The 27,162-nt window shown below is 39.2% G+C and overlaps 1 protein-coding gene across 5 annotated transcripts in view; it reads left to right on the top strand.

The window, feature by feature from the left end:
- The first annotated feature begins 397 nt into the window (after positions 1-397).
- The window catches only part of LOC138759356 (terminal uridylyltransferase 7-like), a 147,135-nt gene continuing 120,370 nt past the window's right edge, over positions 398-27,162 (top strand). For 4 of the 5 annotated variants that reach the window (XM_069929592.1, XM_069929600.1, XM_069929620.1 and 1 more), the window contains exons 1-4: positions 398-477; positions 5,435-5,955; positions 23,461-23,615; positions 23,764-23,835. In XM_069929592.1, coding sequence (XP_069785693.1) covers positions 5,454-5,955; positions 23,461-23,615; positions 23,764-23,835 — 729 coding nt within the window. In that variant the 5' untranslated portion in view covers positions 398-477; positions 5,435-5,453. The remainder of the gene's footprint in view (positions 478-5,434; positions 5,956-23,460; positions 23,616-23,763; positions 23,836-27,162) is intronic. The other variant, XM_069929611.1, reaches the window with a different exon arrangement.

Genomic DNA, 27,162 nt, shown 5'->3' on the forward strand with positions numbered 1-27,162 from the left:
CCATCTGTACATATACACATTGGTGATAGAATCTGTACTCTCACAGAACCCCATCTAAGTATCCAAAATGTTTAATCACAAATCTATTATGTGTTCATATACTGGGAAACACGCTTCTGATTCGGGTGCAAGATCCAAACTGAGTTGAAAACATCAATATATTATAGATGCATTTTTTTTTAAAAATGAGCTGCGACTGGAGTGATGAAGCCCATCATTTCACGTCAGGCGCAAGTGGTTTTCCACTGAGCCTTTCCCCCCCTCTGTTCGGTGCTTGCAGTTCGGCGGGTCGCCTGCAGGGGCAGCGTGTCTGGAGGTTGGCTCTGACGGAAAGCTCTTCCCCAGACACTGTCGTGCAGTGGTTGGTGCTTGAGTTTGCCAAAGGGGGGGCGGGCGGGAGGGGGTGTGTCCGCGGTGATCGTGGACGGCGGAGGGAGGAAGAGGAGTGGACACAGAACGTGAGGACAGGAGCTGCAGGTTAGCTTTTCTGCTGCCCGAGCCGATCTCCAGTGGCGCAGCACCTTAAACGGAGGGAGGGTAGAGGCAGCTGCTTTAAAGCGCAGGTCGGTAACTGTTGTGTGAGCGCTAGGCCTGGGCCCTTGTCCATGAGCTGCTTGGAGCTGGTGCGCGATCCCGTTTTGTGCCCCTCACTTCTAAAAACGCGGATTAATGAGTTTGTTTCCCCCCCCCCCCCAACGATAAAAGCGCCGAACAGAGTCCAGCATCTCTTAACTTTTGCATGAAAGAGTTGGAGGTTTATCTTTGATGGGGAAACAAGAGGTCAGGAACATTTGCCTTGGGGTCCCATTCCAGTGACTGATACTGCCGCAAATCAAGAGAGGAACCGGGAAGTCTAGGATCCTTTTAACGTCCCCAATGTTTTATTTGGGAATAGGTAATTTCATTGCTGAGAAATATTTTGCGTTCATTTACTTGAGAAGGAGGCAGGGTTCTAGGTGAAGTCATTTGGAAGGGAGGCAGCAAGCAAGGATTTGATGCTCGCCCCGCTCTTACGACGTCTTTTACTTTTGTTGGTGTCCTGAATGTAAGGACTGACTGCACGTGGCTGCTCGGAACTGGACGAAATTTCGGCAAACCACATATTCGAAGTTGGGAAATTGTGGGGTTTTTTTTAAACATAAAGGTTTATCCCCCCCCCCCCCCACCGTACATTGCTGTGAAGCATTGTCTTCAGATTCGCTTTCGTTTTGCATCCGGTGGAGCTGATTACAGTTTGTCACATTGAGATTAGATAATCCAGAGTAAAAGCAGGACCGGACTAACAGATTAGGATCGTTGTTGAAATACTTAAATCCTCTTGCAACTGTGAATCCGCTAATCATAGTTTAAAGGAAAACCGGCTAGATGGGCAAATCTGTCCTTTCCTATCTTTAATATTGTCTGTTCATAAAACCAAAATACAATATAAACAAAATTCTCTGTATCTCCTTATCTCCTTAAGCTTTCATCGACAGGGAAGTGTTGAAGGGTAAATACACAAAAGTGCTGGAGAAACTCAACAGGTCCCACAGTGTCCATAAGAATTGATGTTTTGGCCTGTCCACAAAAACCTTGTCTAACTCCCTCTTGAACTTATCCAGAGAACCCACCTCTACGCCAAAGCATTCCACAGACCAACAACTCTGGGTTTAAAAAAAAATTCTCATCTCTGTCCTAAAGGGCCTTCCCTGTATTCTTAAACTATGGCCTCTTCTCCTAGTCTCCCCCAACATCAGAAACATGTAATCAGATTCTATTGTGTCCCCCAACATCAGAAACATGTAATCAGATTCTATTGTGTCCAATCCCTTAATAATCTTGAATACCTCAATCATATCTCCCCCCATCCTTCTAAGTTCTAACATACACAACCCCATTTTATCCATTCTTTTGGCATACGTCAATCCTGCCATCCCAGGAATTAGCTTGTGAATCTATGCTGCACTTCCTCAATAGTGAGAATGTCCTTTCTCAAATTAGGAGACCAGAACTGGGCACAATAATCCAGAGGGACATCTTTACTTCTCTACTCTATTCCCCTTTTTATGTAGGCCAACATACCATTTGCTTTTTTCACAGTTTGTTGAACATGCATGCTAGCTTTTAGTGACTGATGTACAAGTACACTTGGATCACATTGCACTTCCCCACTATGTAACTTGACTCTATTTAAATAATAATCTGCCTTCCTGTTCCTGCCACTAAAGTGGATAACCTCACATTTATCCACATTAAACTGCATCTTCCATGCATCTGCCCACTCACCTAACCTGTCCACGTCCCCCTGCATTTTCCTAACATCCTCCCCACACTTCACTCAGTTATGTGTCTCTGCAAATTTGCTTATGTTATTTATAGTCCCCTTATCTAAATCATTAATATATATGATAAACAACTGAGGACCCAGCACTGAGCCCTGTGAGATCCCACTTGTCACATCCTTCCATCCCAAAAGTGACCCGTTAACCCCAACTCTTTGTTTCCTGTCTGTTAACCAATTTTCTATCCATGACGGCACCAATACCATGCTCTCTGATCTTGCCTACTAATCTCCTAAGCGGGACCTTATCTTCCTCGTCACATCCCTGGAAGATTTCAAAAGATTAATCAAGCATAATTTTCTCTTCAGAAATCCATGCTGACTTGAAATGATACTATTATTTTTGTCTAAGTTCTGTTATTTACACTTTTATAATAGATTCTAATATCTGCCCCACCACTGACATCAGGCTAACCAATCTGTAATTGCCCATTCTCTCCCTCCCTTCTTGAAAAGCGGCACAACATTAGCCACCCTCCAATCCACAGGCACCTCTCCTGAATCTATAGAACACTGGAAAATGTTGACCAATGCATCCACAATTTCAAGAGCATTCTCTCTAAGCACCCTGGGATGCAGTCTATTAGGCCCAGGGAACTTAAATCAGCCTCAAGTTCATTCAGTTTACTCAAGACCACATGCTTCCAAATCTGGATTTCCATCAATTCCTCCATTACTGTTGAAATTTCTATTAATTCCTTTGATACTGCAGGACCTCTACCCCCTACCTGACCTTTACCTATATCTTCCCTTGTGAAGACAGATCCAAAGTATCTGTTAAACTCATCATCCATTTCCCTTGCTTCCTGTAATAATTTTGCCTGTTTCTATTTTTACGGGCCAAATTTTGGTCCTAATTTATTTTTTTCCTCTTTACATGCCTAAAGAAGCTTTTACTGTCCCCTTTTATATTATTGGCTAGTTTATTCTCGTATCTCTTATCCTCCTGTATAGCTTTCTTAATTATCTTCTATTGCTCTTTGAAGGTTTCCCAATCCTTTAGCTTCCCACTTCTCTTTGCTATATACTTCCTCTCCTTGGTCTTGATACTTTTCTTGACTTCCTTTGTCAAGCATGGTTGCCCTTTGCTCACCTCTTTGGAATGAACTGGTCTGTACCTTCTGAAAAATGCCCAGAAATACCTGCCATTTTTGTTCCATGGTTCTCCCAGCCAGGGTATCCTTCCATTGTATTTTGGCGAGCTCCTTCCTCATGGCTGCATAATCCCCTTTATTCAACTGCAATGCTGATGCTTCTGACTTTCCTTCTCCCTTTCAAATTGCAAATTAAAACTCACCATATTATGGTCACTATTACCAAATGACTCCCCTACTTCAGGGTCCCTTATCAAATCTGCATCGTTATACAACAGGGGTCCATCACAAGCTGCTCTAAGAATGTATCCCGGAGACATTCTATAAACTCACTTTCTATAAAACCTGAAAATCCTGCAAACATTAAGGTCAGGCAGCATCTGTGGAGATAGAAGCAGTTTACATTTCAGATCAAAGATCTTTTGTCTGACTTTACTTTCAGATTTTACTTTTGACTGGCATAGAGTTGATGGGATGAATAGCCTTTCTGTATTCCGACATATCTGAATTTTGAACTTGATTGGAACTTCATGTCACATCACTTGCCATAAAATTAAGCAATTATAAAGGCATCCAGAAGCACCAGACATGAGTAAATTTGAAGCAGTATTGTACTCAATAGATAAATCTGCCTTCTTCAATGAAGCTGGTATTCAGTCGTTCAAAGATGATGAGCAATTAGCATCATTGAGCTCTCGTGTCGTAGGACTGTTAAATTAGTGTGGAATGCTGATTGACAATGATGTGTGGACTTTATTTAAACATATCTTTGAAGATGATGGAAGAAATTATAAAGGCTCTTTAACATACCATAAGGAAACCTTGGGTTTACACAATGAATAGAAAGAAAAGCAACTGGTGGGAGAAGGGCAATTACATTTGGAACCACATCACACAATGGGTTTTAAAAATTCAGAACTTCTCCCCCCAAAAAGCTCAGTGACTGAGAAAATTGAAAGTTTCAAAACTGAAATCAATATTTATTAGGCATAGATATTGTGAAGCTAAGATAGGTAAATTAAATTAACAGATCTGCCAAATTGAATGGTGTTATGGGTTGAACGGGAATAAATTGCCTACATGTATTGGGAAGGGTTGTGGCTTTCATGTGTCAGAGGACATACCAGCTGCCAATCAAGATTTGGTTCTGCCCCACTCATTAGTGCACACCTTGTTCTTTGATCTATGCTAATTATCTGGACTGGACTCTCCAGCCTGCTTGCACTTGGCTTTGGGGTATTGGCTGTTGTAATTGGATTAACCCTTCTGGCACAGAGCCAGTAATTCCTACTAATGACCTGGGTTGGACCCTTCAGCACTATAAAGGTGCCATGTGTTCTTTGTTCTCCCTCTTTGCCAGCTTGGGACCACCCTGCTTCACTCCAGGTCTAGAAATGTGGAAGGGCCCTGGAGAAATTGTTGGTAAGATGTGCACTGTTAAAAGGGTTGAGAGCATTTAATTAGTGTCCCTTGTAGCATAGAGCCATGCCTGCACTAAGTCAAGGGGTACATTGTATGTACCAGTTCATTTTGTGTGTGTATTTTGTTCCAACACTATTTTCCCCACATTCGTTATTAATTGACTGCTTTTACTTTCCCATGGCTGCTGTAAACTCTGTGTGTGTGTGTGTGTGCGTGCTGGATCTGTTACCATTTCCCACACTTGCATTCTGTAAATAAAATCCTTCCCATCAAAACTGTCCATAGTCCTTGCCTTTGAGACCTGCCAAACTTGTTTCCTCACTCACAACACTACATTGCCCATGTCCCAGAAATATTAACCATAAGGTTTCATCATCATTGTATTTATTAAAACTTGTGCTCATAAGATTTGTGTTATTTATGAAAGATTTGTTTCACAATTGATTTTAACATGCTAATTGGGGATAGGAAGGCTTTATTGTGGAATTCTTAGCAAGATCACTTGTAAACTTCAGGTATTCAAAGGCTCTGCTGTGAAAATTTCCAACAACCAAATAATCTAGAGACTACGTTATCATTTTTTTGCCTTCACTTTTAGGCTCTTGCATTTTAATGAAATGGAAGAAAAGTCCAATTTTCCCAAAAGGAACAGGGAACTGGTCGTTGGCAAAGAAGAAACTAACTGGAAGAGTATCGTGCACCAAGAAAATAATTTTGCACCTGGAAGCCATGCAAAAAAATTTAACACAAGAACAGAAATCCAGAAGCAAAGGGATGTACAAGAGAACATTGGTCCAAATGCAAAGAAGGGTGCTCAAGTCATCAGCAATGCAAACACGGTTGCAAGAGCTGGTTACAGCCTGGGGAGTCGATCCAAAGATGGGCGCAAGGAAAAAAATAAAAAGTGGACCTCTGGCATGGAACGGGGATCTCTAATTCAGAAAAAGGAGAGAAAGTGGAAAGAGAATGCTTCTGAATTGAGATATAAATTTCTACCAAAAGACGTTGAGTACAGTAAAACTGACTGGAGCAGACCAAGTAATGATAAAGTCAGGAATGCAAGAAGACAACTGCATAAGGAATATGTAAATGATGAACTTTTTGGAAAACAAACAGAAGGTATGTTTCTTTAAGGATCATTTTTTTAAGTCATAGAAACTATGGTTAGACTGCTCCAGTTCTTTTGAAGTTTAACTGCTTGGTCCTATTTCCTCAGTTACACTCAATATTTCATTTAAATATCCAATTCCCCTTTAAAGAATACTATTGAATCTGCATTAGACATTTTAAAAGGTGTCTTTTATCTCACTTTGGTGAAGAGATTTAAATAAAAACATGAGGCAGTTGCTTTAAATAAATGCTGCGTCGTTATTGAGCCTTCTGCATCAGAAATAATTGTATTCTTGACTAGCGGGGACCAAACTATTTCCCTGTTCAATACCAACTATATTGTACCGCACATGAGACCTGAGGTTTATGTTTCATGGAATAGTTCATTACTCTGCAATCTCCTGTCATGAGACATGGGATTGGGGGGGGGGAGAATGCAGAAGTTTAAAAAAAAATTTTAAATTTTTTAAATTTAGAGATACAGCACGGTAACAGACCATTTCAGCTCACGAGTCTGTACTGCCCAGTTATGCATTACAAATGGTTGAAGGAAACCGGCGCCTCCGAAACAGACGGGGAGAACACAACAACTCCTTGCAGACAGTGTGGGATTTGAACCCCAGTTCTAATTGCTGGGGCTGTAACAGCATTGTGCTAACTGCTATGGCAACTGTGGTGCCTTATTGAGGATTGATGATTAGGTGTGGTGGTGTTGGGCAGATGATCAGAAGTGCACTTTGGGTTAGACCGATGATGGGGATACAGCAACTTCTCTGATCAATTTTGGTTGATGTTATTGGGTGTTATATATTCCTCTTCCCATCCAAAATGTTGTAACATGATTTTAAAATAATTGTCAGATCTTGTGGCCTTCTCTATTTAAAGGAGAACAACCTTGGGTTTACTAGTGTTTCTACACAACTGTGGTCCTTCTTCCCTGACATCATTCTTCAGAACAATTTCTGTACTTTGAGCAGCAAATTGTATTTACCATGGATTCTTTAATTTAGCAAAATCTCCCAAGGTGAATCACATCAAATTTATCAAATAGAATTTTAAATCAACTGTATAAGGAGTTATTGGAGCAGATCATTGGGATCTTGACATATGCAGATCTAATGGAGTAACTCAAAGGAGAAGAGGTTTGTGGAGGAAATTCCAGAGATTGGAACCTGGATAGAATTATGGCTGCCAGTGATGAACAATTTACTTTGAGTAATGAACAGCCCAAAGTTGGATAGATGGAGAGATTTGTAGGTCTAGCAGGGTAATGTCATGGAAGAATTTGAAAATGGTGACATTTTTATAGAAGCATTGCTTAAACCTATGCTAATGTCAGTCAAGAAACAGAGAGGTGATTGAATGGGATGTGGTGTGGCTTAGATTCCAAGCAGCAAAGTTTTTTGTATCCTCTTAGAGAGTAGAACAGGGAGGTTCAGGTGTAATTACATTGGAATTATTAAGATTAGAGGTAAAGACATGAATGAGGGTTTCAACAGATGAACTAAGCAAAGATGCAATTAGGCAATGTTAAGAAGTGAAATTGGTGGTCTCTGTTGTGGTGTGGCAGTAAGGTTTGAAGCTCATCTCTGTTAGATATGACATTAAGGTTGTCAACAGTAGAACGTGGAGCATAGAACAGTTTAGCTCAGGAACAGGCATTTAGCCCACCATGTTTATGCTGATCCATCTGCTTGTATATAGTCTGTATCCCTCTATTCACTCTATGTTCAGATAACTGTCTAAATGCCTCTTAAATATTGCTATTGTAACTGCCTCTACCATCTCTCTGAAACTCTCAAAAGCTTTTGAGCAAAAAACAAACTGCTGTAGGAACTCAGTGGGTCGGGAGGCATCTGAGAAGGGAAATAGACAGTTGACATTTTGGACTATAGCAGAAGATTGGTTTTTTTTTTGCTTCAAATCCCAGCATCTGCAGATCCTTGTGTGTCTTGAAAACCTTCAAGACCTTGATATCATTTAGTGTGCAAAATTGGTCATGGTTTTCAGCAGAGACCAGAATTAGTGATGAACACAATTTTTTAATATTGTTTTTATGTTCAAAATGCAGCATTCTATTTACTTTTATTAGCTATTTGTTAATTAGCATCAGATTTGTACGTGACCAAATTGTGCAAAGTTGAATGCCTTCCCTTTAACATTGTACCATTTAGTGAGCATTACCTCTTGGATTTTATTACATCAAAATGAATCTTCTCACACTTCCCTATTTAATTTCAAATGAACATAGCTACTTGTTCTATCCTCTCCCTCTTACACTTCAGAAGACCTTGTTAAATTCGTACCTCCTAGATATGAAAAAAATATCCATGGAGCCTTGTAGATTAGCCTTGAACTACAATCCAGTGTGAAAAACACCATTTCACTGTATCTCTGTGCTGTTGATGCCTTTTCGGTTTTAAAGATTGCCAATGTCCTCAAAACACAGGTTTGATTTTGGAAAACAATATTGGGGAGGGGGGTGGGAGTAGTGAGGTACAAAGAAATGGCGGATAAACTCAATATGTATTTTGTGTTTGTTTTTACTGTAGTGGAGCTGAAGTTACTATTGCTAAGGAGAAGGGACTAGGGGAATTGAAAAGCCTGATGGTGTGGATAAATCACCTGGTCCAGATAGACTATACTAAGAGGTGGCTGAAGAGATTGTGGAGGCATTAGCAGTAATGCTCTCGTCTTTGTCTGCTTTAGTTTCAGGGCTTAGTTATTTTCTGATTGCAGAACTGAGAGTGCAATTTAAGATGTGGACAGTTTTAGAATCCCATTTAAGTTACAATGTAGATCAACATTCTTTTTCATTTATTTGTCTGTTCTATAATTGTAAATGAAAGCATAGAGCCTATTACTGTTTCCAGATAATTTTTTTTGGCATCTCAAATTCAAAGAAATTATACGGATTTTCTACTGTTCAAAACAAAATTGGGGATCGGGAATGGCAGGATCCTTGTGGGGAAGCCCTTAACAAGTGCTTGGAATCTTTGACATTGAGATTGCAGACCTAATCTAAACATGATGAGCAGATTCCAGATCAAAGAACAAAGTAATGGTTATGCTTCCCAGAAAGAAGCATTGTAAGAGGAGCCCAGTCTTCTTGGGGTAGATTTTGTCATTCAAAATTATCTGGACTTGCATCTCTGTGGGAAAAGCAACTGCCTCATGTTTTTCATTGCAAGATGCACTTAGCAGGTCTATTGGAAAACATTGAGACTGATTCAATGAGAATGATGAGGATGTACAGAGGGTAATGAATTGTAAACCCAATTTTCTTCTAAGACCAATTGTGTATCAAATGCCAAAATCCAGCAAAAAAAGTCTGAACAGATTGATCCTTCAACTGGTTATTAGCCAGAGCATGCCTAAATTCTTTACCACTGCCAAAACCATCAAATGTGTGAACATGAGGGACCCACCCGATTAAGAGCTAAGAACACTTCTTTTGTTGTCTGGCTATCATTTCTGAACCATGGAACACAATTTGAGTATAATTTTTTTTTGTTGCTCTCAATGAATGATGTTGTGATCTGATTTTGTGATGTTTTTATTGTTTTGCCCAAGGCTCTTTAAGTCATCCTGCAAATGTCACTAGTTAATAGATGAATGATAAAGAGCTGAACTTTCTCATCACTGTAATCTCTCTGGCCTAAAAACACGATTGCAGTGATTTTTTTTTCAACATTTAGTCATAATATGAGTTTTCCTGATTTGATATTTATTATTTTTAAAATACTCTTCTGGTTGTGCTACATTGGTACCAAAAGCTAAGTGGAGAGGGTAATTTAAATCAAACCTGACCTGGTAAACAACTCTTCAGCATCCCTAATCTTAACTGAATCTGCAGCCCCCCCTAATTTTAACTGAATCTTCTACACCATTCTGGGCCATATTATGGTGCATTTGATAGATTTGTTGACTCTGTCTTGTTCTTCTAATGTAGTCTGTGAAAACTATCAGCCTATGTTCACCTGTAATTACTGACCTACACTGACTCAATGTAGTGAGCTTTTGATTCAAAATTTTCATTGTTATTTCCAAACCCATAGATAGAGTTGTCTTATTTCTATAACTCGTACAACATCCCATGAGATATCTGGTGAATAATTATTTGGGCAAGTTAACCAATTTCAAACACCCTTCACCCAGAAAAACCACATGAAACCAGAGATGTAGTAAAGGCCAAGGTCTCACTCGGGAAGAGGCTCCTTGCTTCTCAGTTCTGAGAATTCTTGGTGGAGTTCAATATTGGCATTTCAGGGGAAAGATTGGTAGATTCCAGCTCCCAGTGGTGCAGAGAGGATCATTTTATTGGTGAAAATTAGCCACTTTGCCCACCTTCTTTGCTGTGATGTAAAACACACAGATGCAGATGCAACAATTGAAGTAAAAACACATGCTGGAGAAACTCAGCAGGTCAAGCAGCATACTTTATATAGCAAAGATAAAGATCCATAACCGATGTTACGAGCTTGAGCCCTTCATCAAGGTATGAGCAAAAGTTAGACAGGCTCCTGAATAAAATATTTGGGGGGGGGGGAGGGGCAGAGGGAGGAGTACAGAACCACAGCCAAGAGATAATATGTGGATAAGGGAGAGAGGGCACAAGAGAAAACAGGGACAGGGTGATAGCTCTATGAATGGAGAAGGAAGGGATGGAGAGCTGGAGGAAAGGAAACAGGGATAGAGAAGAGAGGGAGAGCAATTTAGCAGAAACTAGAGAAGATTGTGTTAATCCCATCTGGTTGGAGAGTGCCCAGATGTTACTCCTCCAATTTAGAGGTGGCCTTAGTTTGGTAATGCATGAGCCCATGGACAGATATGTGGGAGTGGGGCACACAATTGGAATGGTTGGCCACTGGGATATTTATTCAGGCACTTGTAAGGGCTAAAATGCAGATTCTGCAAGAAGTCTGAAGATGTTGTTGATGTTCTCTGAGTGTCTCCATAGAAATGCATTCTTAGCCAAGGTGTCTCTCTCTGTTTTAAGATAAAGTTCACTTTTGAATTTTCTTTTGTTCTGTGAAGGTAGAGGGTCTTGGAATAGACCAAGAACTTTTTATTAACCATTTTGAATATAGTTTTAAGTATCTTTTTAAGCATCATTTAATCATATAACAAAGTTATAATAAAATAGTAACTTGTGTAAAGTTTAATAAACCTTGGAAAACTCAACTTTGGAACAGAATCTTTTTGAATGAGTCATAAACAATGACATTCTAGACTCTCCAGGCAATGATAAAGGAAGCTAGTTGGAACATTTAATCAATAGTCAATAAAAGACAGAATTTAAGATAATAGTTGGAAATTGGATTTGGAATTCGGACTGGATTGGTTGGGCTTTTTTTTGAGCATTTTGAACAAGGAGGCATGATCATCAACAGCACCAAGGCCATTGAAGAAGTAGTAAGCCTTACTAAAGGATTCTTTCTATGTGTTTATTGCAAATTAGAACACAGTTTAGAGATACTGCCACTTGTCCTTTGAGGACTGTTGTGGTTTTGGAGTTATTGTTGTGCATGTTTGATGTCTGAGTGTAACAGTCAGCTGAATGGATAAGATGACAGCTGCCACTGAAGCAGCCTAAGGAGCTATGTGTTGAGAAGATGGAGAAAACCCAACTTAAAGAACAATTGGAAAGATGGCAAATTGATGCAAGTGAAGAAATGTTTGTTCTGTAATAATAAGCACGATTTGGAAAAGTGTGCACAAATGGAAAAGAAGACATATAGTGAGAAAATCACTTATTGAAGGATGTGAGTATGTTTTGGCTGTCTGTGTAAAGGACACGTTAGCAAAAACTGCAAAAAGCGACTCAGCTGAAACGTATGCAGTTGAAAACATCCCAAAATGTTACATATCTTCCAGGAAAAGAAGAATACGAAAAAGGAACAAATGACAAGAAAAGAAGCAGGTGAAAACAGTGCTGAAGCCTCAGTGTTGACAAATGGTCTTAATGGGGCTGGAGAAAACACTGCAAACTCTTAATAATACCTGTACAGTGCAAGACCAAGAAAGGAAGGGCAATAGTGCATACTTAAGCATTTTTTGATCCAGGAAGCACTGTGTCACTTTGCACTGTGGGGCTAATGAATAAGCTTAACCTTCAAGGAAGAAGTACAAAAATTCTGTTGAAAACTATAGGTCAAGCTAAACACATTAAAACCAATGTTGTTTCGGGCCTAGAGATCGCTGGACTGGGTAGTAATGATATTTGTGAATTCCCAGCTGTATACACTCAGAAGATTATGTCCGTGCATAAAGGAAACATCCCACATTAAAATAACATTGTACTGTGGATGCATTTGAAAAAATGTTTGTTTATGTAAAATCAACTCTCAGATTGAGTTGCTGATTGGTTCAGATGTGGTCAAAACTATGTTTGGTTGGATGATTAATGAAGAAAAGAAAATCAAAATCAGTTGGCTGTTAGTGTCAACAAGATATCGATTGTTAAGCTTGGTAAACTGTGGGCGCATCAGTTCAAGATTGACTTTCCTCAGTACATCAGTGATGACCAAAAACTTTCAAAGGAAGATCAGCAGATCTTGGAATCGGGGTCAAATTCCGCCAAGCTGGTTAATGATCATTATTGCATTGGAAAAGGGAAATATGCATTCCTGATAATAGAAGTGTTATCGAGCAACATATACTGAATTTAAAGAGAAGGTTCAAGAAAGATTCTTCCTTTCATTCTGAGTGTCTGATTTGATATTTAAAGGTTATGCAGAGAAAGTACCAGATGATACCTTGGATCGTAGTGATGGCAGAAATGGTACTTACCACACTATGGGGTTTTGCATCTACAGAAGATTGTGGAGCAACTTTTCAGGGAGTTTCTCAAATTCTTAACTCTTACAGGATCCTGATTTGACCAGTATGCTGATAGGAATTTTAACTAGATTCCACAAAGAACCTGTCATCATCACTGCAGACATTGAAGCGATGTTCCATCAGGTGAAAATACCAAATGAAGTCTGTGACTTGTTACGATTCCTTTGGTGGCCTGATGGGGACTACAATCAGAACGTGGTGGAATACAGAATGACAGGACATCTATTTGGAATGGCTTCATCACCAAGTTGTGTGAATTTAGCCCCCAGGAAGTGTTCTGAGGACATATCGAACAATTTAGTTCATGCTTTAAGCACCATCAGGAATAACTTATGTGAATGACTCACTTCTGTAGGCACAGTTAAAGAAGCAATAGCTCTTTATTATGAGTTAAGAGCAATCTGCAACAAAAGAGGTTTTTTACTTACCAAATGGACAAGTAACAATCGCCAGGTATTGGCTGCTATACCTGAAAGAGAGGGAATTTGGACTTGGAGCATGACCACCTTCCTGTTGAGAGGATGTTAAGTATAATGGTGTGTTCAATGTGATGTCTTTAAGTTCAAAATCACTTTGAAGGACTGACCTCTCACTAGAAGGGGGATATGTGATTCTTTAGGAATATTGGCACCAGTTGTCCTGACTGCCAAGAAGATCCTGCAAGATTTATGTAGGAAGAAGATTGTTTGGGATGATGAGGTACCAGAATCCATTTACAAAAATCGACGTATAGGATACAGGATCTTTGTAAGCTGGAAGACCTCAAGATTGACAGATGCATTTCGTTTCTGTAACATCTGCTCAATTGTATCATTTTGCTGATGCATATGAAGACGTTTACAAAACTGTTAGTTACCTGTTACTGCATGATAACAAAGATCAGGTACATTGTGGATTTGCAATGGGAAAGGCCAGAGTGACTCCACTATCCCATGATAGTGGAATCAATCGTGAAGATCATTGGGGGTCACTCTTCTTCTTATGATTGACATCTACAAGACACGATGCATATGGAAAGCAAATAATATTCTGAAGGACTTCACACACTCCTCTTATAAACCTTTCTCCCTTATGCTATCTGGAATGAGGTACCATAGCATTTGGGTCCAGATTGTGCAACAGATTTTTATCCCCATATGAGGTGCGTTTAATGGCTCTCAGTCTGTACTTGCTGGAGTTTAGAAGGATTATAATGGGTGACTTTAATCTCCATATAGACTGGATGAATCAAATTGGTAAGTGTACTGGTGAGGGTGATTTCTTGGAAGGTAAACGGGATAATTTTCTAACCCAGTATGTTGAAGAACCAACGAGGGAACAGGCCATTCTAGACTGGGTTCTGAGTAATGAGGAAGGGTTAGTTAACAATCTTGTTGTGCGAAGCCCTTTGGGCAAGAGTGACCACAATATGGTGGAATTTTGCATTAGGATGGAAAGTGACAGGGTTAATTCTGTAACTCAGGTTCTGAACTTAAAGAAGGGTGACTTTGAGGGTATGAGATGCGAATTGATTAAGTTAGATTGGCAAATGTTACTTAAAGGTTTAACTGTAGAAAGGCAATGGCAAGCATTTAAGGATCACCTGGATGAAATACAGTGTTTGTTCATCCCGGTTTGGAAAAAGAATAACTCAAGGAGGGTAGTACATCCTTGGATAAAAAGGGAAATCAGAGAGAGTTTCAAGTGTAAAGAGCCAGGAAAGACAGAATACCAGAGGATTGGGAGAAATTCAGAGTTCTACAGAGGAAGACAAAGGGATTAATCAGGAAAGGCAAAAGAGATTATGAGAGAAAGTTGGCAGGGAACATAAAAAATGACTGCAAACATTTTTATAGATATGTAAAGAGAAAGAGACTAGTAAAAACAAATGTGGGTCCCTTGCAGTCAGACACAGATGAATTGGTCATGGGGAACAAGGACATGGCAGACCAATTAAATAAACTACTTTAGTTCGGTCTTCACTAGGGAAAATATGAATAATCTTCAGAAAATAATAAGGGACCATGGGGCTAATGTAATGGAAGGACTGGGGAAAATAAGTGTAAGTTATGAGGTTGTGTTGGATAAATAGAAGGGATTAAAGGCAACAAGTCCCCAGGGCCAGATGGTCTGCATCCCAGAGTGCTAAATGAAATAGTGGATGCATTGTTGATAATTTTTCAAAACTCTTTAGATTCTGGAGTAGTTCCTGAGGACTGGAGGGTGGCTAATGTAACTCCACTTTTTAAAAAGGGAGGGAAAGAGAAATCAGGGAATTATAGACTGGTTAGCTTGACATCGGTAGTGGGGAAAATGTTAGAGTCAGTTATTAAAGATGTGATTGCGGCACATCTGGAAAGTGGTGAATTCATTGGTTTTATGAAGGGAAAATCGCGTCTGACTAATCTTATTGAATTTTTTGAGGATGTAACTAGTAGAGTGGATAGGGGAGAACCAGTAGATGTGGTTTACCTGGATTTTCAGAAGGCTTTTGATAAGGTCCACACAGGAGATTACTATACAAACTTAAGGCACATGGTATAGGGGATATGGTATTGAGGTGGATAGAGAATTGGTTGACAGATAGGAAGCAAAGAGTAGGAATAAACGGATACTTTTCGGAATGGCAGTCAGTTACAGTGGGGTACCACAAGGCTCAGTGCTGGGATCCCAGTTATTTACGATATATATTAATGATTTAGATGAGGAAATAGAAAACAGTATTTCCAAGTTTGCAGACGACACGAAGCTGGGTGGGATTGTAAGCTGTGTAGAGGTTGTTAAGAGTGTGCAGGGTGACTTGGACAGGTTGGGTGAGTGGGCAAATGCATGGCAGATGCACTATAATGTGGATAAGTGTGTGGTTATCCACTTTGGAGGAAAGCATTGGAGGGCTGAGTACTATCATAATGGATTCCAATTAGGAAAAGGGGAGATACAAAGATGTCGCTGTGCATCAGTCATTAAAAGTGGGCAAGCAGGTGCAGCAAGCAGTAAAAAAGGCGAACGGTATGTTGGCATTCATATCAAGAGGATTTGAGTTCAGGAGCAGAGAGGTATTGATGCAGTTGTATAGGGCCTTGGTGAGACCTCACATGGAGTATTGTGTTCAGTTTTGGTCTCCTTATCTGAAGAAGGACATCATTGCCATGGAGAGAGTGCAAAAAAGGTTTACCAGATTGATACCAGGGATGGTGGGACTTGCATATGAAGAAAGGCTAGAACGACTGGGCTTGTACTCGCTGGAGTTTAGACGATTAAGAGGAGATTTAATAGAAACATTCAAAATTCTTTTTTTTTTTAAATTTTTTATTTTTCACACCATAAATCACATTAACCATGATACACACTTTTTCCTTTTCACACATATACAGTGCCATTTTCTCCCCCCCCCCCTCCCATCCCACCCTCCCTACCTCCCCCCTCCTGTCCATTTAAGGTACAAAATCTAGGATACATTAAACCAGTCAGACAATGTTGTCATTCAATAAAAATACACCAGAAATTCCACTGAGTCCATTCTTTTCATTTCCTTTTCCTTCCGTTAACTTAGGTAGTGATTGTCCCCGGTAGGTTTTCGCTATTGTATTTAATGTAAGGCTCCCATACTTGTTCGAATATTTCAATATTATTTCTTAAACTATATGTTATTTTTTCTAATGGAATACATTTATTCATTTCTATATACCATTGTTGTATTTTCAAATTATCTTCCAATTTCCAGGTTGACATAATACATTTTTTTGCTACGGCTAGAGCTATCTTAACAAATCTTTTTTGTGCATCCTCCAAATCAATTGCAAATTCTTTGTTTTTTATGTTACTTAGGAGGAAGATCTCTGGATTCTTTGGTATATTGTTTTCTGTTATTTTATTTAATATCTGATTGAGATCATCCCAAAATTTTTCTACTTTCTCACATGTCCAGATTGCATGAATTGTTGTTCCCATTTCTTTTTTACATCGAAAACATCTATCAGATACTGTTGAGTCCCATTTATTTAACTTTTGAGGTGTAATGTATAGCCAGTGTATCCAGTTATATTGTATCATACGTAACCTCGTATTTATTGTATTTCTCATCGTTCCAGAGCATAACTTCTCCCATGTTTCCTTTTTTATCTTTATATTTAAATCTTGTTCCCATTTTTGTTTAGTTTTACCATTTGTTTCCTCATTCTCCTTTTCTTGCAGTTTAATATACATATTTGTTATAAATCTTTTGATTATCATTGTATCTGTAATCACATATTCAAAGTTACTTCCCTCTGGCAAACTCAAACTGCTTCCTAATTTATCCTTCAAGTAGGATCTCAATTGGTAATATGCCAGCGCTGTATCTTGAGTTGTATTGTATTTATCTTTCATTTGTTCAAAGGAAAATAATCTATTTCCTGAAAAACAATTTTCTTTTATTTTAATCCCTTTTTTCTCCCATTCTCTAAAGGAAAGGTTATCTATTGTAAAAGGGAGTAACTTGTTTTGTGTCAATATTAGTTTTGGTAATTGATAATTTGTTTTATTTCTTTCTACATGAATCTTCTTCCAAATATTGAGTAGATGATGTAATACTGGAGAACTTCTATGTTGTACCAATGTTTCATCCCATTTATATAATATGTGTTCAGGTATCTTTTCCCCTATTTTATTTAATTCTAATCTGGTCCAATCTGGCTTTTCCCTTGTTTGATAAAAATCTGATAGGTATCTTAATTGTGTGGCTCTATAATAATTTTTAAAGTTTGGCAGTTGTAAGCCTCCTTGTTTATACCATTCTGTTAATTTATCTAGTGCTATCCTCGGTTTCCCCCCTTTCCATAAAAATTTCCTTATTATTTTCTTTAACTCCTTGAAGAATTTCTCTGTCAGTTGTATTGGCAATGCCTGAAATAGGTATAATATCCTTGGAAAAATGTTCATTTTAATACAGTTTATCCTTCCTATTAGTGTTAGTGGTAAATCTTTCCAATGCTCTACATCGTCCTGTAATTTTTTTCATTAGTGGATAATAATTGAGTTTATATAGTTGGCCGAGATTTTTATTTATTTGTACACCTAGGTATCTTATTGCTTGCATTTGCCATCTAAATGGTGATTCCTTCTTAAATTTTGAGAAATCCGCATTATTCATAGGCATTGCTTCACTTTTATTTACGTTGATCTTGTAACCCGACACTTCTCCATATTCTTTCAATTTCTTATATAATTCTTTTATTGATAGTTCTGGTTCTGTTAAGTATACTATAACATCATCCGCAAATAAACTGATTTTATATTCCTTGTCTTTTATTTTTATCCCTTTTATATTATTTTCTGTTCTTATCAATTCTGCTAGTGGTTCTATAGCTAACGCAAACAATAAAGGTGATAGTGGGCATCCCTGCCGTGTTGACCTGCTTAAGTTAAATTGCTTTGATACATGTCCATTTACTGTCACTTTCGCTAACGGTCCCTTATATAATGCTTTAATCCAATTAATATACTTCTCCGGTAAACTGAATTTTTGCAATACTTTAAACAAATAATTCCATTCTACTCTGTCAAAGGCCTTCTCTGCGTCTAAAGCAACGGCTACTGTTGGCGCTTTATTCCCTTCTACTGCATGAATTAAGTTAATAAATTTACAAATATTGTCTGTTGTGCGTCTTTTTTTGATAAATCCAGTTTGGTCTAGATTTACCATTTTCGGTACATACTCTGCTAATCTGTTTGCTAATAGTTTAGCTATTATCTTATAATCTGTGTTAAGTAAAGATATTGGTCTATATGACGCTGGTGTGAGTGGATCTTTCCCTTGCTTTAGTATTACTGTAATTATTGCTGTTTTACATGAATCTGGTAAGCTTTGTGTTTTATCAATCTGGTTGATTACTTCCAGGAGGGGCGGAATTAATAAGTCTTGAAATGTTTTATAGAATTCTATTGGGAATCCATCCTCTCCTGGTGTCTTATTATTTGGTAATTTTTTTATTATCTCTTGTATTTCTACTATTCCAAATGGCTCTGTTAATTTATTTTGTTCCTCTATTTGTAGTTTTGGTAGTTCAATTTTAGTTAGAAATTCATCTATTTTCCCTTCTTTGCCTTCATTTTCAATTCGGTATAATTGTTCATAGAATTCTCTAAAGTTTTCCTTAATTTCTTTTGGATTATATGTAATTTGTTTGTCTTTTTTCCTTGATGCCAATACCATTTTCTTAGCTTGTTCTGTCTTAAGCTGCCATGCTAGGATTTTGTGCGTTTTTTCACCTAGTTCATAATATTTCTATTTTGTCTTCATTATATTCTTTTCCACCTTATATGTTTGTAGTGTTTCATATTTTATTTTTTTATCCGTCAATTCTCTTCTTTTAGTTGTATCTTCCTTCATTGCTAATTCTTTTTCTATATTTACTATTTCCCTTTCCAACTGCTCTGTTTCCTGATCATAGTCCTTTTTCATCTTGGTTACATAACTTATTATTTGCCCTCTACTGAATGCTTTCATTGCATCCCATAGTATAAACTTATCTTTCACTGATTTCGTATTTATTTCAAAATACATTTTAATTTGTCTTTCAATAAATTCTCTAAAATCCTGCCTTTTAAGTAACATGGGGTTTAATCTCCATCTATACATTCTTGGAGGGATGTCCTCTAACTTTATTGTCAATATTAAGGGTGAATGGTCCGATAGTATTCTAGCTTTATATTCTGTTTTCCTTACTCTATCTTGCATACGAGCTAATAACAAAAATAGGTCTATTCTTGAGTATGTTTTATGTCTAGCTGAGTAATATGAATATTCCTTTTCCTTTGGGTGTTGTTTCCTCCATATATCCAAAAGTTGCATTTCTTCCATTGATTTAATTATAAATTTGGTTACTTTGTTCTTTCTGTTAATTTTTTTCCCAGTTTTGTCCATATTTGAATCCAAATTCAGGTTGAAATCCCCTCCTATTAATATGTTCCCTTGCGTATCTGCTATCTTCAAAAAGATATCTTGCATAAACTTTTGATCTTCTTCGTTAGGTGAATATACATTGAGTAGATTCCAAAACTCCGAATATATCTGACATTTTATCATTACATATCTCCCTGCTGGATCTATTATTTCCTCTTCTATTTTAAATGGCACATTTTTACTAATTAATATAGCTACTCCTCTTGCTTTTGAAGTATACGATGCTGCTGTTACGTGTCCTACCCAATCTCTCTTTAATTTCTTGTGCTCCAATTCAGTTAAATGTGTTTCTTGCACAAATGCTATATCAATTTTTTCTTTTTTCAGTAAATTTAGCAGTTTCTTCCTTTTAATTTGATTATGTATTCCATTAATATTTAAAGTCATATAGTTCAACGTAGCCATTTTATACTTTGTTTATCTTCCCTTTCCGTTTCTCCATCATTACCTTTCCTTCTTATCCATTTCTGTTTTCTTGTTTTGAACCCTTTATAAGACAACATTCCTAAAACATCAAACATTTTCCTTATTCTCCTATTTAAAACTTCTTTAGCCCCAATCTCCCCTTCCCCTCCTGAGTTGTCCTTTATCCCTTGTCGGACAACCACATCTCCCCTCTCCATTTGGATTTGCGAATTCACTCGCAAGTGACAGCTGATTTTGCAGTGACCGTAACTCCTCCCCACCCAGCCCCCCAGAAAAGATTTCACTTTTCATATGTAACAAAGGTCACTCTTTTAATTCCCTCCTTATTCCCTCTATTCCATTTCCTTCCCTTATTAATTCTTGTCTATACTCTCTATATTTTCCTCTAAATACGGATACATTCATGTATGCACACTATACATATACACACATATACCTCTTTACCCACATACATATAAATCGTGGTCATTTTTACTCTTATTACATGTCTTCATCTCTCTGCTTGTTTTGTAGTTGTTCTGCAAATTTCCTTGCTTCCTCTGGATCCGAGAATAGTTTTTTCCCATAAGATCGTTTTCACTGTATTGAACTCCTTCCTCTTCTTCAGGAGTTCAAAACTTGTGTGTCTTTTTAGTTCGCGGTCTTTTGTACTCTCGTTACACGTCTTCATCTCTCAGTCTATTTTGTAATTGTTCTGCAAATTTTCGTGCTTCCTCTGGATCCGAGAATAGTCTGTTTTGCTGTCCTGGAATAAATATTTTCAATACCACTGGATGCTTTAGTATAAATTTATACCCTTTCTTCCATAAAATCGCCTTTGCTGTATTGAACTCCTTTCTCTTCTTCAGGAGTTCAAAACTTATATCTGGATAAATGAAGATTTTTCGCCCTTTGTACTCCAGTGGCTTGTTGTCCTCTCTTACTTTTTCCATTGTTTTCTCCAGTACCTTTTCTCTTGTAGTATATCTTAGGAATTTTACTAAAATAGATCTTGGCTTTTGTTGTGGTTGTGGTTTAAAGGCCAATGCTCTATGTGCCCTTTCTATTTCCATTTCTTGCTGTAGTTCTGGACATCCTAGGATCCTGGGGATCCAATCTTTTATAAACTCTCTCATATTCTTGCCTTCTTCATCTTCCTTAAGGCCCACTATCTTTATGTTATTTCTTCTGTTATAATTTTCCATTATATCTATTTTCTGAGCTAACAGCTCTTGTGTCTCTTTAACTTTTTTATTAGATTCCTCTAATTTCTTTTTTAAGTCCTCTACCTCCATTTCTACTGCTGCTTCTCGTTCTTCCACCTTGTCCATTCTTTTTCCCATTTCTGATAAGGTCATATCTATTTTATTCATTTTCTCTTCTGTATTGTTTATTCTTCTTAAATCATTAAATTCTTGCGCTTGCCATTCTTTAAATGACTCCATGTATTCTTTAATAAGAGAAAGTATATCCTTTATCTTGCCTTTCCCTTCTTCTTCTATTTCACTGTACTCTTCCTCTTCTTCTTCCTCTGGGTTGGCCATCTGTTGTTTCTTTGTTTTCTTTTTCTTCTCTTCTTTCTTGTTTTCGTTGTCTTCTATGTTCTCCTCTTGCTGCTGCTGTTCTGTAGCTGTCATTGCCGGCTGTGGAGATCGACTCCCCAGCTGGTCACCCCTCCCATCGGTGTGTTTTTTTGCATGCGCGTTGCGCACTTTTACTCGGCTCAGCGAGCCATTTTTGTAGTCCACTTTCTACCGACCTGAGGGAGCGGGTTTCTCTCTCCACCGCGGGCCTCTTCGAACAGGTAAGGCCTTCTCCTTCTTCTTCCGTTGTCTTTTCTTCCTCTCTTCTTACCGTTGGTTTCGATTTTTCTTTTTTCGTTGCCATCTTCTTTCCACCTTTATACTCACTTTACTTTAATTTTTATTTTTGTGCCTTTGTGTTTTCCTTTATTTTTTCCGACTTTTCTGGAGAGGGCTGGAGTTCACTGTCCGGCCACTACTCCATCACGTGACTCCCTCAACATTCAAAATTCTTAAGGGATTTGACAGGCTAGATGCAGGAAGATTGTTCCCAATGTTGAGCAAGTCTAGAACCAGGGGTCACAGTTTAAGGATAAAGGGGAAGTCCTTTAGGACTGAGATGAGGAAGAATATTTTCACTCAGAGGGTGGTGAATTTATCGAATTCTCTGCCACAGGAAGTGATTGAGGCCGGTTCCAAAGCTATATTTAAGAGAGAGTTAGATTTAGTACTTGTGACTATGGGGATCAGGGGGTATGGAGAGAGAGCTGGAACAGGTAGATGATCAGCTATAATCAAAGTGAATGGCAGTGTAGGCTTGAAGGGCCAAATGGCCTACTCCTACACCTACTTTCTTTGTGTCTATGTTTCTATGAGGGGTAATCTTATAAAAACATTCTGAATATTGGTGGGCAGCATGCTTAGCATAGCAGTTAGTGCAATGCTGAAGCAGTGCCAGCGATCAGGACTTGGGTTCAAATCCCATACTGTCTCTATGGAATTTGTACGTTCTCCCTGTGTCTGCGTGGATTTTCCCTAGGGTCTCAGGTTTCCTTCCACTGCTCGAAACATACTGGGATTGTTGGTTATTTGGGTGTAATTTGAATGGCACAGGCATGTGGGCCAAAAGGGCCTATTACCCTGCTGTGTTGAAAAAATATTGAAAAGGTTAGATAGAGTGGATGTGAAGAAAATTTTTCCAGCCGTGAGAGCATCTAGGGCCAGGAAGCCCTGCCTCAGTACAAAAGGCGATCCTTAAGAGATTAGTTTCTTCAGCCAGAATGGGGTAAATCTGTGGAATTGGTTGCCACAGGCAACTATGGAGGCCAAGTCATAGGTTATATTTAAAGCAGAGGTTTATGGATTTTTGATTAGCAAGGGATTAAAGGTTATGGGGAGAAGGCAGAAGAATCAGGCTGAAAGGAAGAGAACATCACCCATAATTTGAATGGCAGAGCAGACTCAATTGTCCCAACTTAAATTCTGTCCTTAAATCTATGGTCTAATGGTTTGTCAATCGACAAGTGCCAATTGATAAAGTGCTCAATTTTAAGCAGGAGCAGGTGAATTTTTTAAAAAAAAAAGCAATTCTTTCTGGTATAAAAACGTGTTATTTTTAATGTGCATTTTTTTTTAATTTTTGAAGGTGGAGTTTTTTTAAAAGCAGGATCAACATTTTTTTTGCTCAATTTCTAAATAAAAATGTATTGGTGCTGCAAAGTTTGGTTTAGCTTACCAGATTATTCAATGAAGGGACAATTTTAAGCATTGTAAACTACCCGACTGAAATGAAAATGATCAAAGACTACATTTTATTTGAAGGCCCAAAGAAGTCAAAGAAAATGAAAAGAAATGAACAAATGCAAGACAGTAGAGCTTTAGTTGTAGATGAATCCAAATTAATAAAAGAGGAGCGACTGAGACTACATCTGGCTGAAGAAAGGCTTAAAGAAGATTTTATCTTCAGATTCAGAAAGGTACTATTGTAGTTGTTTTTGTACACTGCATTTTGGGGGGGAAATTTTTTTAAAAAAAAACATACTTAAAAGCACTTCAATTTTGCTCGAGCAAAGAATCTTTTTGTGTGACAGGAATTTCTATATGATGAACTTTTATCTTTTTAAGGACTGGAAAAACCTTGGTCTTCCCTCTGCTCCTGTGTGCACGCTCTCATTTTTCTTCAGAAGCAGGAGAAAAGTAAAAAGAATAAGTTATTAAAATGTTCTCTTTATTTGTAGCATTCAGCTGAATGAATGCCTCCAGTAATTTTAATTGTTCTCTACCTTTAAGCAAATTTTTAAGTAAAATTGTACATTTAAAAAAAAATGTTTGCTTGTTCCAATTGTTTTCCAGTTTGATGTAAAGATACAGCTGACTAAAGTAGATATTTTAATTTATAAAAGAACATTCAAAACAGAAGCAGGACTAGGCTTGGGCTCCTCTTGTTGATTTATCATTCAGTCAGATTGGGGGCTCATCACCATTTTATTCCACCGTTTCCATAAATTTCGATTTCCCCTAATGCCTTAAAAACAATCTATTGCTGCTATCTGTATTGAATACACCGTATTATTGGGGAGAGATTTCACTACTCTTTGGATTTAGATTTTGTTTTCCTTGTCTGTGACCTGAAAAAGTGACTTATTTATAAACTATAACCCCAGTTCTAGATAAATCAGCCTGGAGAGTTATAATCTCTACTACATCCAGCCGTATAAGGATATTACATATTTCATTGCGCTACCTTTCGTTTTTCTAGTCTTAGCATATGCCAAGACTACTTAATCCCTCTCCTAGGACACTTCTGATCTCAGGTATTAGTTTGGTGAACTCTGGTTGCATTCCATTCATTGCAAATTACAAATAAAACTCTGTTTGGCAGGCTCAGAACTTCAATGGTACTAGTGGATTATCGGATGCTTTTTTATTAATACATCGAACACATAATCAGCCAACATATTAAAAGGGTCTATGGAATTTTCGAAGATGACTGTTAGAGAATTCAGCCACTGACATGACAGTACTCCAAACGCTATAGCCGTCCACTCCTACTCGGGCCACAATTGCCAACACAAAAACACCCTTGACACCACGGTCGCTCACTCCAATCTGCCTCCACCACCCCCCCACCAAACTCACCAGAGCTGCTGATGGCTTGACTGTCTTCTGCTGGAGAAGATGTTTGAGCCTCCCTCGCTGGTTCCCAACACAGACCGAGACTGGAGACCTGACCTCGGGATCCCACAAACTTTAAACCCCGACTACACCTTCACTTCTCCCTTCTCCACCCTCATCTCCCCAACCCTCAGGCCTCAGGTCTTATCCCCTGACATCCCAGTCCTCTTCTCTTCCCTCCCCAACCCCTCTCCCCTGCCAACCCCCCTCCTCTCTCCAACCTCCCACACCTTCCATCTCAACCCTCAGACCTCCCCAACCTTCCCCCTTCCCCCCAACACCTTCCACTTCACCAAGCCCCACTCTAACCCTTGTTTGGTTTTTACTATCTTCTCTGACTTTCCCCTTTCTGAGATGGAGCACTTGGTCCTCAGTAGAGGCCTTACCTTCGTCCTCTTCCATCCACACCTCAATGAGTTCTGTGCACGTTGTGATACCGATCTCTTCTTCCGTTGTCTCTGGGCTCACTTCCATGGCTGTGGCTCTCCACCCCCCCCCCCACCAAAGACCCTTTTTCTTGCTTCAAGCTTTCTTCCAAAACACCTCATCCTGGCTAGCTGTCCACTCTGGACCTTTTTATTTACAACTGCCATTGAGACATCAACTGTCTCAACTTTATCATCCCCCCCTCTCGTATTCCAACCTCACCTCCTCAGAACACTCTGCCCTCCACTCTCTCCACAACAATCCTGACCTCACCATCAAACCAGCAGACAAGGATGGTGCAGTTGTGGTCTGGTGAACTGACCTCTACCTTGCCGAGACCAATTGATGACCCTCAGACACCTATCGTCACCTCCCACAGGATCCCACTGCTACACATCAAGCCACTGTCTCCAACCTCATCATCTCTGGTCACCTTCCCTCTATGGCCACCAACTTCCTTCTCTCCCACTCCCACACCTTCTACCCAAGATTCACAAACCCAACCATCCAGGTAGACCCATTGTTTCTACCTGCTCCTGTCCCACTGAACTAGTTTCATCTTACCGTGACTCTATCTTTTCTCCTCTGGTCCAATCCATCCCCACCTACATCTGTGACATCTCACATGCCCTCCATCTTCTCAATGACTTCAGATTCCCCGAACAGGACTGCCTCAGCTTCATGATGGATGTCCAATCTCTTTTTACCTCCATCTCCCACACAGAAAGTCTGAAAGCACTTTGCTTCTTCCTGGACCAAATTCCTGATGAGTCACCCTCTACCCCCTCCCTCCTTTGCTTGGCAGATCTTGTCCTCACTCTGAATAACTTGTCCTTTAAGTCATCCCACTTCCTCAAAGGAGTAGCCATAGGTACCTGCATGGGTCCCAGCTACTCCTGCCTGTTTTAGGGCTTTGTGGAGCAATCCATGCTGCAAGCCTACACATCTCTTCCTCTAGTATATCAATGACTACATTAGCACTGCCTCATGCACCCATGATGTATTTGTCAACCTCATCCATCTGTGGCCAACTTCCACCCTGATCTCAAACTCTCCTGGTCTCCCTCTGATAACACTCTCCTCTTATTGATCTCTTTGTCTTCATCATGGGAGACAAGCTTTCCACCAACATAAACTACAAACCCTCTAACTCCTACAACTACCTTGACTACACTTCCTCACATCTTGTCACCAACAAGGATTCTATCCCCCTTCTCTCAATTTCTTCGTCTCTGCCACATCTGTTCTCAAGATGATGTCTTCCAGTCCAGATCTTTCAAAATGTCTGCCTTCTTCCACAAATGTGGTTTCTCCTCCACCACCATCAACTCAGCCCTCACCTGCATCTCCTCCATTTCCTGCTCATCTACCCTGGCCCCCTCTGCTCCCAGATGCAACAAACATAGAATCCCCCTCACCTACCACCCCACCAGACTCTACATCCAACACATCATCTGCTGGAATTTCTGGCACTTATTACAGGACTCCACTACCAGACACATTTTTCCTTCTCCTCCCCTCTCAGCCTTTTGCAGGGACCGCTTCCTCCGTGATTCCCCCCTGCACCTTCCCCCTGTGCATGCAGGAGGTCCAAGGCCCCAAACAGGCCTTTAAGTGAAGCAATACTTCACTTGGACATCTAGAGACTTATCTACTGTATCCAGTGCACCTTTTGTGGCATTCTCTACATCGGAGAGACTGGTCGCAGACTGGGAGATTGCTTTGCTCAGCACCTCCACTCCATTCACCTCCACTCCATTCACCTCCACTCCATTCACCTCCACTCCATTCACCTCCACTCCATTCACCTCCACTCCATTCACCTCCACTCCATTCACCTCCACTCCATTCACCTCCACTCCATTCACCTCCACTCCATTCACCTCCACTCCATTCACCTCCACTCCATTCACCTCCACTCCA

The sequence above is a fragment of the Narcine bancroftii genome, chromosome 1 (genome assembly GCF_036971445.1).
Source record: "Narcine bancroftii isolate sNarBan1 chromosome 1, sNarBan1.hap1, whole genome shotgun sequence".
Taxonomy (NCBI): Eukaryota; Metazoa; Chordata; class Chondrichthyes; order Torpediniformes; family Narcinidae; genus Narcine; species Narcine bancroftii.